The following is a 13420-nucleotide window of genomic DNA, read 5'->3' on the forward strand; positions in this document are numbered from 1 at the left end:
CTCAGGTCGTGATCTCACGGTTCATGAGTTCGAGCCCCGCATTAGGCTCTGTGCTGATAGCTCAGAGCCTGGAGTCTGCTTCGGATTCTGTGTCTCCTTCTGTCTGTGCCCCTCCCTGACTCACACTCTCTTTCTCTCAAAAATAAATAAACATTAAAACAATTTAAGAAAGAAAGAAACAAAGAGAGAAAGAGAGAGAGAAAGAGAGAGAGAGAGAGAGAAAGAAAGAGAAAGAAAGAAAGAAAGAAAGAAAGAAAGAAAGAAAGAAAGAAAGAAAGAAGGAAAGAGGCAGAAGACATGAATAGACACTTCTCCAAAGAAGACATCCAGATGAAAGGATGCTCAGTATCACTCATCATCAGGGGAATACAAGTCAAAACCGCATTGTGGGGCGCCTGGGTGGCTCAGTCCGTTAAGCGACCGACTTCAGCTCAGGTCACGATCTCACGGTCTGTGAGTTCGAGTCCCGCGTCGGGCTCTGGGCTGATGGCTCAGAGCCTGGAGCCTGCTTCCGATTCTGTGCCTCCCTCTCTCTCTCTGCCCCTACCCCGTTCATGCTCTGTCTCTCTCTGTCTCAAAAATAAATAAATGTTAAAAAGAAATTAAAAAAAAATTCGTTAAAAAAAAAAAACTGCATTGAGATACCACCTCACACTGGTCAGAGTGGCTAAAATTAACAACTCAGGAAACAACAGTTGTTAGCGAGGATGTGGAGAAAGAGGATCTCTTTTGTACTGTTGGTGGGAATGCAAACTGGTGTAGCTGCTCTGGAAAATAGTGTGTCGATTCCTCAAAAAATTAAAAATAGAATTACCCTATGATTCAGCAAGTGCACTGCTAGGAATTTATATGGAGAGTACAGGAGTGCTGATTCATAGGGGCACATGTATCCCAATGTTTATAGCAGCGCCGTCAACAATAGCCAAATTATGGAAAGAGTCAAAATGTCCATCAGCTGATGGATGAATAAAGATGTGGATTATATATACAATGGAGTACTACTTGACAATGAAAAAGAATGAAATCTTGCAATTTGCAACAACGAGGATGGAACTGGAGGGTATTATGCTGAGTGAAAAAAGTCAGAGAATGACCGATATCATATGTTTTCACTCATATGTGGAATTTGAGAAACTTAACAGAAGACCATGGGGGAAGGGGAGGGCAGAAAATAGTTTCAGAGAGGGAGGCAAACCATAAGAGACTCTTAAATACAGAGAACAAACCGAGGGTTGATGGGGGGAGGGATAAGGGAGAGGGAAAAATAGGTGATGGGCATTGAGGAGGACACTTGTTAGGATGAGCACTGGGTGTTGTATATCAGCCATGAATCGCAGGAATCTACTCCTGAAGCCAAGAGCACACTGTATACACTGTATGTTAGCTAACTCGACAATAAATTATATTTTAAAAATAAAAATTAAAATTAAAAAATAGAAAAAATAAAAAGAAAATGCTCCTTCTTCATTTGCAACAACATGGATGGGCCTAGAGGGCATTATACTAAGTGAAATAAGTCAGACAGGGAGAGACAAATATTATACGATTTTACTTACATGTGGAATCTAAACCAAACTAATGAACAAACAAAACACTAGACTCTTAAATACAGAAAACAACTAGTGATTGCTAGAAGGAAAGTGGGTAGGGGAATGGGCGAAAGTGGGTTAAGAGATACAGACTTTTGTTTATAAAATGGGCATGTAGAGTAGCATAGGAAATATAGTCAATAATATTGTAATAATGTTGCATGGTGGCAGATGGTGACTATATTTATTGTGGGAAGCACTGAGCAGTCTATAGAATTGTCACATCAATATGTTGTACACTAATATAACATTGAAACTAATATAACATTGTATGTCAATTATACTTCAACAATAAAGTAAAAAATAGAAAATGCTTTTCCTCAAAATTATATTAATGGTTGCAAAGTATTTCATTATATGAATACACTATAATTTTTAATATAAATAATGCTATGATGAATATCTGCAAATAATATTTTGTACCTTCATGATTCTTTTTTCTCAAAAGTAAATATGACATCAAAAAGCCTGATCCAATATATTTGTAAGTTCGTTTGTATCATCAAAATAGTCTGGTGTGACTCATCTATTTTGAATATTTTACCTGTATTGATATTTGTGGAATCTTGTGACAACCAGTGATTTGTGTTACTGACTAGCTTAAGCTATGTTTCTGTACACATTTGTAACTGCTCTAACAATATTGAATTTCTTTTTCTTTTTTAGATAAACAGTTTTATTAAAAGTATATTACAAAGCTCATGGGTCCACCTGAGACATGGTTTATTTATTATTTTTTATTAAGATAAAATTGGTATATAACATATTAGTTTCAGGTATATAACATAGTAATTCAATGTTTGTTTAAACTCCAAAGTGACCACCATGATATATCTCCTTACCATTTATCGCCATACGATTGACCACCCTCACCCATTTCACACATGCTCCTTCAACCCCCTTTCCCTCTGAAAACCACAAATCTGTTCTCTGTATCTGTAAGTATGATTTTGTTTTTGTCTTTTTTTGTTTGTTCATTTGTTTTGTTTTTTAGATTTCACATGTAAGTGAAATCATTTGATACTTGTCTCTTTCTGACTTATTCCACTTAGTGTGATGCCTTTGTATGTGGCAGTATATATGCCACATCTTCTGTATTCATTTATCCATTGATGGACACATATTGTTTCCATATCTTGGCTATTATAAATAATACTGCAGTGAATGTGGGGATGCATATATCTTTTTTGAATGAGCATTTTTGTTTTCTTTGGATGAATCCCCAGAGGTAGAATTGCTGGATCATATGGTAGTTCTAGTTTTAATTTTTTCAGTAACCTCCATACTGTTTCCCATATTGGAAATTTCTTATTAATTTACATTCCCACCAAAAGTGTATGAGAATTCCCTTGTCTCCACATCCTCTACAACACTTGTTGTTTTTTATCTTTTTAATAATTGCCATTCTGACCAGTATGAGATGTCACATTGTGATTTTGATTACATTTCTCTGATAATTAGTAATATTTGACATCTTTCCATGTGCTTGTTGGTGATCTGTGTGTCTTCTTTAGAAAACTGTGTATTTAGATTCTCTGACCATTTTTATTTGGATTGTTTGGGTTTTTTTGCTCTCGAGTTCTTTATTTATATTGGCTATTAATCCCTTATTGGATATATGATTTACAAATATTTTCTTCCATTCAGTAGGTTGCTTTTTTATTTTGTTGATAGTTTCCTTTGCTGTGTAGAAGCTTTCTAGATTGATCTAGTCCCATTTGTTTATTTTTGGTTTTGGAGTCTGATCCAAAAGCTCAGTGCCAAGACCAATGTCAAAGAGCTTACCACCTATGTTTTCTTCTAGAATTATTATGGTTTCAGGTCTTTCATCTATTTTGAGTTCTAATTTGTTTTAAGTTTTTAACCTATTTTGAGTTCATTTTTGTGTATGGTATAAAATGGTGATGTAGTTTCAGTCTTTGGCATGTAGCTGTCCCGTTTCTGAACACCATTTATTGAAAGAGACTATTCTTTCCCCAATGTATATTCTTAGCTCCTTTGTAATAAAGTAATTGACGATATATGTGTGGGTTTATTTGTGAGCTCACTATTCTTTTCCACTGATCTATTTGTCTGTTTTCATGCAAATACCATACTGTTTTGATTACTATAGCTTTATAGTACAGTTTGAAATCAAGGAGTGTGAAACCTCCAACTTTGTTCTTCTTTCTCAAAATTGGTTTGTCCATTCAGGGTTGTTTGTGGCTCTATACAAGTTTTAGAATTATTTGGTCTAGTTCTGTGCAAAGTTCCATTGGAACTCTGATAGAGATTGCATTGCATCTATAGATTGCTTTGGGTAATATGGACATTTTAACAATTTTTCCAGTCAATGAGCATGGAATATCTTCCCATTTATTTGTGTCTTCTTCGATTTCTTTCACCAATATCTTATAGTTTTCAGTGTGCAGGCCTTTAGCCTCCTTGATTAGATTTATACCTAGGTATTTTATTCTGTTTGATGCGATTGTAAATGGAATTGTTTTCTTAATTTCTCTTTCTGGTGGTTTGTTATCAGTGTATAAAAATGTGACAGACTTCTGTATACTGATTTTGTATCCTGCAGCCTTTTTGGATTTGTTTATTAGTTCTAATAGTTTTTTTGGTGGAGTCTGTAGAGTTACTATATAAAGTATCATGTTATCTGCAAATAGTGACAGTTTTACTTCTTCCTAATGTGGATGCTTTTTTTTTTTTTCTTGCTTCATTGCTGTGACTAGAGCTTCTAGTACTATGTTGAATAAAAGTGACAAGAGTGAATGTCATTGTCTTATTCTGATCTTAGAGGAAAAGCTTTGAACTTCTCACTATGGAATATGATGTTAGCTGTGGGCTTGTCATATATTGCCTTTATTGTGTTGAGGTACTTCCCTCTATGGTCACTTTGTTGAGAATTTTTATTATAAATGGATGCCAAATTTTTCTAATGCTTTTTCTGCATGTATTGAGGTGATCATATGATTTTTATCCTTCATTTGTTAGTATGGTGCATCATGTTAATTGATTTGCAGATGTGAACCATCTTATTACCCTGGAGTAAATCCCACTTGATTTGTTTGTTGGAAGGTTTTTGATTACTGATTCAATCTCCTTACTAGTAATCGGTCTATTTAGATTTTCTATTTCTTAAGGAGTTAGTCTTGGAAGATTGTATGTTTCTAAAAATTTATCCATTTCTTCTACATTGCCAAATTTGTTGTCATATAATTGCTTTTAGTAACTCTTATGATCCTTTGTGTTTCTGTGGTGTCAGTTGTAACATGTCCTCTTTCATTTCTGATTTTATTAATTTGAAGTCCTCTTAATTTTTTGCTGGATCTAGTCAAAATCTTTGTCAATTTTATCATTTCCAAGAACCAGCTCTTAATTTCATTGATCTTCTCTTTTGTCTTTTGAGTCTCTATTTTATTTCTGCTCTACTCTTTGTTGTTTCCTTATTTCTGCTAATTTTTGGCTTTGTTTATTCTTTCTCTTGTTCTTGAGGTGTTAAAGTAGATTGTTTGAGATTTTTCTTGTTTCTTGAGGTAAACCTGCATTGCTTTGGACTACCCTTTAAAACTGCTTTTACTGTATCCCATAGCTGTTGGATTGTTGTATTCCCATTTCCATTTGTCTCAAGGTATTATTTTTTGCTTTGCCTTTGATTTCTTTATTGACCCATTAGTTCAATAGCATGCTGTTTAATCTCCACATACTGCTGAATTTTCCAGTTTTTTTCTTGTATTTGATTTCTAGTTTTCATAACATTGTGGTTGGAGAAAATGATTGCTATTATTTCAGGCTTCTTAAATGTATTATTTTTTTGTGGCCTAATATGTGATCTATCCTGGAGAATGGTCACAAACACTTGAGAAGAATGTGTATTCTGCTTTTGGATGGGATATTCTGTATAAATCTACCAAGTCCATCTGGTCTGATGTGTCATTTAAGGCTGATATTTCTTTGTTGATTTTTCTGTCTGGGTGATCTATTTATTGATGTAAGTGGTTCTTACATGATGATTAAGGTTCTCTGCTATTGTATTGCTGTTAATTTCTTCTTTTAGGTCTGGTAATATTTGATCTGGCAATATTTATATATTTAGGTGCTGTTATGTTGGGTACATAAATATTTACAAATTTTATGTCATCTTTTTTGATTGACGCTTTTATCATTATATAATGCCCTTGTCTTTTGTTATAGTCTTTGTTTTAAAGTATAACAGTACCACTTTTCTTTTTCCATTTGCATGGAGTATCTTTTCTATTCCTTCACTTTTATTCTGTGTGTGTCCTTAGAGCTAAAGTGAATCTCTTTTAGGCAACATATAGTTGAGTCTTGTGTTTGTTTGTTTGTTCAATCCATTTAGCCACTCTTTGTCTTTTGTTTGGAGAATTTGGTCCATTTACACTGAAATTAATTATTGACAGGTATATTACTTATTGCCATTTGTTAAGTTTCCTATCTTTTTTGTAATTTCTTTCTGTTTCTTTCTTCTTTTCTTGCTGTCTTCCCTTGTGGTTTAATGCCTTTTTTTTTGATGTTGGATTTAGATTCCTTTCTCATTATCTTTTGTGTATCTATTATAGGTTTTTGGTTGTTGGTTGCTGTGAGGTTTATATATACATAACATTTCATATATAGCAGTCTGTTTTAAATAGAGAACAACTTTAATTTGAATGAATTTTAAAAGCTACATTCCCTCCCCCACACTGTATGTGTTAAAAGTTTTTTCTTTTTTTGTTTTTAAGAGATAGAGGGGGAGAGAGAGAGTGAGTGAGTGTGAATGGGGGAGGGGCAGAGAGAGAGAATCCCAAACAGGCTTTACATTGTCAGTGTGGAGTCAGGGCTCAAACCTACGAACAGAGAGATCATGACCTGAGCCAAAACCAAGTCAGGTTTCAGCTTAAGTTTCAGCTTAATCAACTGAGCCACCCAGGCACCTCATTATGTTTTAATATTATATTATACATTTTTAATTTTGTATATCCCTTAATTATAATTATAGTAAATTTTTCTACTTTTGTCCTTTAACCTATAAACTGATTTTATAAGTGGTTAATTCACTACCTTTACTGTATATTTCCTTTAATCCATTAGATTTTTACTTTCATATGTTTTCTAGTTATTAGATATATGCTTTTTTTTTTTTTTTTTTTTTTTACAGCCTAGAGAAATCCCTTTGAAATTTCTTGTAAGACCAGTTTAGTGGTGATAAACTCCCTAAGCTTTTCTTTTCTGAAAAATATTTTATTTCTTTTTCAATTCTGAATGATAATTTTGCTGGGTAGATTTTTCTTGGCTGGAAGCTTTTTTCTTTTCAGCACTTTGAGGATATTATGATACTCCCTCTGGCCCTCAAAGTTTCTGCTGAAAAATCAGCTGATAGTCTTATGGGGGGGGGAGGGTTCCCTTGTATGTAACTATTAGTTTTTTTCTTGCTGCTTTTAATATTCTCATTCTTTAGCTTTTGGTATTTTAATTATAATGGGTCTTGCTATGGATCTCTCTGGATTCATCTTATTTGTAATTCTCTTTGCTTTCTGGACCTGTATGTCTGTTTCCTCAGGTTAGGGACATTTTTAGCAATTATTTCGTCAGTAAGTTTTCTACCTCTTTTTCTCTTTCTCTTCTCCTTCCAAGACCCCAATAATGTGAATGCTATTATTCTTGATCTTGTCTCCTAGGTCACTTTAGCTATTTTCACTTAATTTTTGTTTCTTTTTTGATCTGATCTTTCTGGGTGAGTTCCATTGCTTTGTCTGCCAGCTCACTAATCCTTTTTCTGCTTCATTTAGTCTGCTATTGAATCCTGCAGTGACTTTTTCAATTCAGTTATTGTATTTTTCAGCTGTGTGACTTCTGTTTGTTACTTTCTTATATATTCTGCCTCATTGTTGAAGTTCTCACTGTGCTCATCCATTCTTCTCTTGAATTCAGTGAACATCTTTGTGAATACTACTTTGAACTCTTTATCAGTTAAATTATTTAACTCTATTTCAGTAAGGTGTTTTCTGAGGGTTTGTTTTATTCTTTCATTTGGAACATATTCCTCTGTTTCCTCATTTTGTTTTACTCTCTGTGTTTGTTTCTATATATTAAATGAAACAGCTGTCTCTTCCAGTCTTGATGGGAGTGGCCTTCTGTAGATGAACCTTGTTGTTCAGCCTTGCTTTAACTCCTCGTTGTCTCTTGAACTTTTGTGATTGCCTAAGTAGACTGATTTGTTCTTGTTAGGTCCCCAGTGTCAAAGGTGTTCCAAGACCTATCAGTGTTACAAAGGGAGTGATCTCAGTTAAGAACTAGTTTCAGGTGGATTGAAAGCCAGATCCTCAGGCAGTAGTTTTTAAAGAATGCAAATATATACATTTCGGTGGGACCACAAGTGTAAGCTCTGCTGTTAGACTTGGAGATTTGATGAAAGTGTCCTCTGGGCATGAGTTACAAAAACCTGGGCTTCTTTCTGAGAGGTATCAGTGAGCTGTAATAAGGCCAAGGGAGGGCTCAAAAATGTAACTTCTTGCCTGTGGTTCCTGAGGGCACCTCTGTAATCTTTAGGTATGTGACTAACATGAAGCCTGCCCCTCAGGTTGAAGCTCCAGGACAAGCATATGGGCCTTTTGCAAAGCAGATGGGAGGAGTTTCAGTCTCCTGTCTGTTCAGTGCTGTAGGTGTGGTAGCCTCCATAGAGCTAGTCCTGTGGGGCTTAGAAACAGAAGCCCCTCTGGCTACTAGGTTCAAGTGATCAAGGAGTGTCTGTTTTGTGGACTGTGCTTGGTGGCCAACTTGAGTGAGGCTGCAGGAGAGCACTGAGGGTGATGTCCATGGTTTTAATGATGCAGGGGAAGAGTGCTGGGTGCAGAACATACCCATGGCTTTAGCAAGGTATGGGAGGAGCACTGGGGTGGGACATGCCCACAGATTTAGCAATGCAGGAAAAGAGTGCTAGAGGTGGGGCTCACCTGTGGATTTAGCAAGGAAAGAGTGCTGAGGGTAGGGCATGCCTATAACTTTTGCCACGTGGGGGAAAAGTATTGGAGGTGAGGCACCTGCACTTGTCACCAGCGCTAGCAATGTGGAAAGAAGGAGAGGGAAAATGTTGCTTACCAGCACTTCCATCTCCAAAGAAAGTCCCAACTTGCCCCTGCCCCTTCAGCAGACAATTATATATTAGCAAATAAATCTTCACGTATGACCCAGTCATCTCTCAAACTGCTGTCTTTGTGCTGGGTCCTGGGAGGAGTGAGTCTATGCACAAGCACCTGAAAAGGAATATCTCAAATCTCCACAGTCCCTTAGACCCCCTGGGTGTGTGCCCCATTGGTTTTCAAAGCCAGATGTTTTAGGGTCCTTGTCTTTCAAGTGCAGGTTTTACAGTTTTGGGGTGTCCGGTGGGGGCACAAACCCCTCCCTCCTCAGGGAGAGGTTTCAGTATTGTGAGATCCCTTTCTGTTGTGGGTCACTGCTGGGGTTTTGGGCAAGATTGAGTCTCTGCTTTTGTCACACATTTTGATGTGGCCCTTTTATTCCTTGTTGTGGAGGGAGCTATTCAGCTAGAATTCAGTGGGAATTATGCCATATGTAGCTGTAGTTTTGGTATTTCTGTGGAAGGACGTAAGTTCAGGGTCTTCTTTTGCAGCTATCTTGGACTGCTGCTTAATTTATATATTTTTGTATGTCTTGTTGAAGTACTGAATATAAAATATATCAAGAGCATGTAATTTATTTTTACAAATATTTGTCACTTGTTAACCAAGTAGCTACTTAGTTAAGGAAGGTTTTTTCCTACAACTCCAGATGACTTTGTAAATAACCTTGAATGATTTGAAAAACATTTAGTAATAAAATCTTTAATTGAATAAACTAATCAAAATTTATTGGCTATATTACTCTTCTCTTTAAACATTTATTGTATATAGTTTTAAAAATTTATATGTATCTGTAATTAGTAGTAGAGATGACTAGAGCTGATGTGAACTGGATGCAACTGTGGACAGATGTGCCACTCTTCCACTTTATTTCACTTCGTTAATGCAGAGAGATATACTGTAGTAAGTCACCAAGCAGTAACCCAGATGGACTTTCAAATCCACTTTCTTTTTCACTCGGTTTTACTGATTATTTCCACTTTCAATGTTGCAGTGGGGTCAGATGAACTGGATAGCTACATGTATCAGACAGTGGGTCATCACGCCGTCGATCTGTATGCAGAAGCGATGGCTCTTCCCCTCTACCGCCGTACCATAAGAGGAAGGAGTGTGGATACGGGACGAGTGTATACCGAACGTGAAGGTGATGAGGTTGAAGATCTCTATGAGCTTTTGAAACTTGTTAAGGTATGCGCAGGAACCAATTACATTAACTGAATAATGTAGTAATAATTAACAACTGTTAGTAACCCAGCTATTCTTTGACAAGATATTTAGTCTTTTTGGATAGAAAAGAAAACTTACTATGCCTTTATTTTAAATACTATTTAAAAATAAAACTTTTGGTATAGTTTGGCATTCATGGTTGTCAAATGTCTTTAATTAAGTTTTTCCTTAGGATTTTGGAGCTGATGACCTTTTAATCATTTTTTTTTTTTTAACAAATACTTATTGAATACTACTATGTGCACGGTATATAGTTCTAGGCACTGGGGATAGCGCAATGAAGAGATCAGACAAAGCCCTGTTCTGTTGGAGCTTACTTTGCAGTGGGAGCAGACAGATAATAGACAAACAAGCAAATCATATGCTTGGTGCTGAAGAGTACTATGAAGACGAAGGAAACAGAGTGGTAAGGAGTGATGAGGGGGTGCTCAAGCAAGACCTTTCTAGTATGGTGAAATTTAAATAGACCTAAAAGACTGAACCTTGCTTAAATCTAGTAAGAGAGATACGAATTAAATTCTTAAGTCCCTGTACATAAGAGTTTGGCAGCCATTTTGCATTCACTGTTAATTTTTCTAAATAGGAAATTTAGGAGACAAAATGTGGGCCTTATAAATGTAGTAGAAACTTATTCAGTAAGTGTTAATTAATGGAGATTATTTTATACTAAGCCATTATCTTTTCATTCGCATTGATAGTTAACTATTTGAATACATTCTGTATTCTTAATATGAATTTTTTAATAAGCTGTAGTCAATTCATACAAGGCATATCTAATGAAATAGAGTGTAAGCTGATATTTCCTGCTTGTCTTAGCGTATTGTCACAAAGGGAAGGAAGATTTCTGTCCCTTCTATCAAGAAACATTGCATTTCATTTTCTCATTTTTCACAGAACGTTCAGCTTCTGAGAAGTTATATTATGAACCAGTATCATGAAAATTTGCTACTTCAGTGTTATATTTTAAATTTGATGCTGATCAAAGCTTAATATCAATGAAGCGTTTTGATTCAGAAAAAATACATGAAGCACTTAAATTCTTTTAAAGTTTGCTTGAATTAAGTATTTCTTATTTTGTATGTCAGATATTTTCATTTGTATTTACCTTTAGAAAAGAAACTGATAAGGAAAACACTTGGAATAATGCCGTAATTTATTGTTTAATTATGGATAGTGTAAGAAGTAGATATTTTTCAAAGGAAATTACAAGGACCTCATTTCTTTCCTCTGGGAAGATACATACTAATAACAACTATTTTGATTATCAAACAAGGGGGAAAGGCATAAAAGTTCCACTTTTAATTGTCTTTCTGTACAAATAAGATCTTGAAACGGCTCACATTCAAGTGTGAAATATTGAGTGCAAATTCTGCATTTTTAAAATTTCTTTTTTAAGGTACAGAGAAATTGGGTATTAAGTTTTTAGCATAAACAAGTTTTACAAAATGGTGGGACTCACACCAGAAGTAATTGGATTGCCTAAAAATCACTGATAACTGATAACTTTGGGGAAGCTGTGTGATAATAACGGCCTTCCAAGAAAGGGAAAGATAATAAATTACTGATCAATTTAATTAAAAATGGGCAGATTAGTAGTAATTAAGAAGAAATTTCCCTTTTGATCCATGCTGTCTTTGGAGAAATGGATGCTTTGCCATTATCTTTATAGTAACCGTCAGTTATGACATAAATTAATGCTAATGTTAAATCTTGACAACTGCTTTGGAAGTTCGTACATGATAATTATAACTATAGTTGAAAGAGATGTTATCAAGTTGTCGGGGACGAAATAGTTCCTTCTCTTTCTGTATAGAAATATTAATTTTACTATAGGATATTTTAAGGACATAAATATTAGAAATATATTGCTTTTATGGAAGAGATTGTATAGCTAGGCTTTTATAGTTAAATCCATTTGTGAAACACTGGTGTAAAAATTCCAATAGAGGTCTTACATATTCTAATGAATAATTGAGTAATTATGGGAAAAAACGGATCTAGAAGAGCTATAATTCTTCAGGTTAGTGTTCACTCATTCTAAGAAAAAGATGGGATTGCATTTCTTAATCCTTTGAATATTAATGGAGCATTGGAAGCATTTAGATTCATTTTCATTTTAAGCATTTATTTATAACAGGTTGCAGTTTTGTGACTTTCCCATGTAAGTCAATCTTTTGTTTTGTAGCTCTTTTTTTTAACCTCAAAATATTAGAGCTAATTTTTGAGTAGGAGTTGTTTCTTTTTGCAAAGTGCTTAACTAATTGCTGAAAAGAAGTAGCAACGACTTGGGAGAAATGACAGAGTAAGTTTCCTACTTTGTAGAAGTTATGAAAACCAATTTAAATGTAATAAGCTTTTATATCTCATAGATTACTGGGTGATTATGACAGTAGATACATATGTATATCTCAAGCTGTTTACAAGATAACCTGATTTTCACATAACTAGCCTTTTTTTTATTCTTTAGAATTTCGTTAGTATTAAAACGTCACCTTGGTTTTCACCTGGATTAATTTGGTATATATATTTTTTGGTATATATATATTTTTGGTATATATATTAATTTGGTATATAGATAACCTATATTATTTCCTGGAAATATAGTGATTTTTAAATTCTGTGGGTTTTCTTTGTAAGTCATGTAAGAAATGTAATAGGGGCGCCTGGGTGGCTCAGTCGGTTGAGCGTCTGACTTCGGCTCAGGTCATGATCTCACACTCCATGAGTTCGAGCCCCACGGCCAGCTCTGTGCTGACCGCTCAGAGCCTGGAGCCTGTTTTGGATTCTGTGTCTCCCTTTCTCTCTCTGACCCTCCCCTGTTCATGCTCTGTCTCTGTCTCAAAAAAATAAATAAACGTTAAAAAAAATTAAAAAAAAAAGAAATGTAATAGTTACTGAAGGATATGTGTAAACACCATATCCCTATAAAGAGTATATTTAAGGATTAACTTATTCTTTCTCTCTCTAGTGGTTTGGAGCCACTTCTTACTGTTTCTGATATCTTCCTCTGTCTTGGCTATTCCTTCTTTTTAGTCCATCTTTAAGAAACTTCCATAAGGAAGGTACTTTCAAATCCATACATTTTGAAAATGTTCCTATTCTGCCCTCACATTTGATGGATACATTGGATGAATTTAAAATTTTAGATTGAAAAGTAATTTTTCCTCAAACCATTCAAGGCATTGCTCCATGGTTCACTAGCATTTTGCTGATGAAAAATTTGATGCTGATGTGATTTTTGTTCTTTTTAGCTGACTTATTTTTCCTCTCTGTTAACTTTTATGATTGTGTCTTTATGGTTGGTGTACTGAAATGTCACAACAATGCATTGGATATTGAAGGTTGCTTTTCCTGCATCCATTCTGCAGCTTCCTATTGAGTAGCAGCATATCTCTGTCCTCTTTCTCTTAATGATGGTTCAGGGATGGTATTAATCCAGGTGAAAGCCGGTCACATGGCATTCTCCTGACTATAGTG

The 13420-nt window shown here is 35.1% G+C and overlaps 1 protein-coding gene across 1 annotated transcript in view; it reads left to right on the top strand.

The window, feature by feature from the left end:
* Nucleotides 1–13420, top strand: part of DPH6 (diphthamine biosynthesis 6) — a 37674-nt gene that overhangs the window by 8732 nt on the left and 15522 nt on the right. Inside the window, exon 3 of the mRNA XM_047075344.1 lies at nucleotides 9711–9904. Coding sequence (XP_046931300.1) covers nucleotides 9711–9904 — 194 coding nt within the window. The remainder of the gene's footprint in view (nucleotides 1–9710; nucleotides 9905–13420) is intronic.

This window comes from Lynx rufus, unplaced genomic scaffold (genome assembly GCF_022079265.1).
Source record: "Lynx rufus isolate CCGP_SWC_20201006 ecotype Redwood Valley unplaced genomic scaffold, mLynRuf1.p SCAF_13, whole genome shotgun sequence".
NCBI lineage: Eukaryota > Metazoa > Chordata > Mammalia > Carnivora > Felidae > Lynx > Lynx rufus.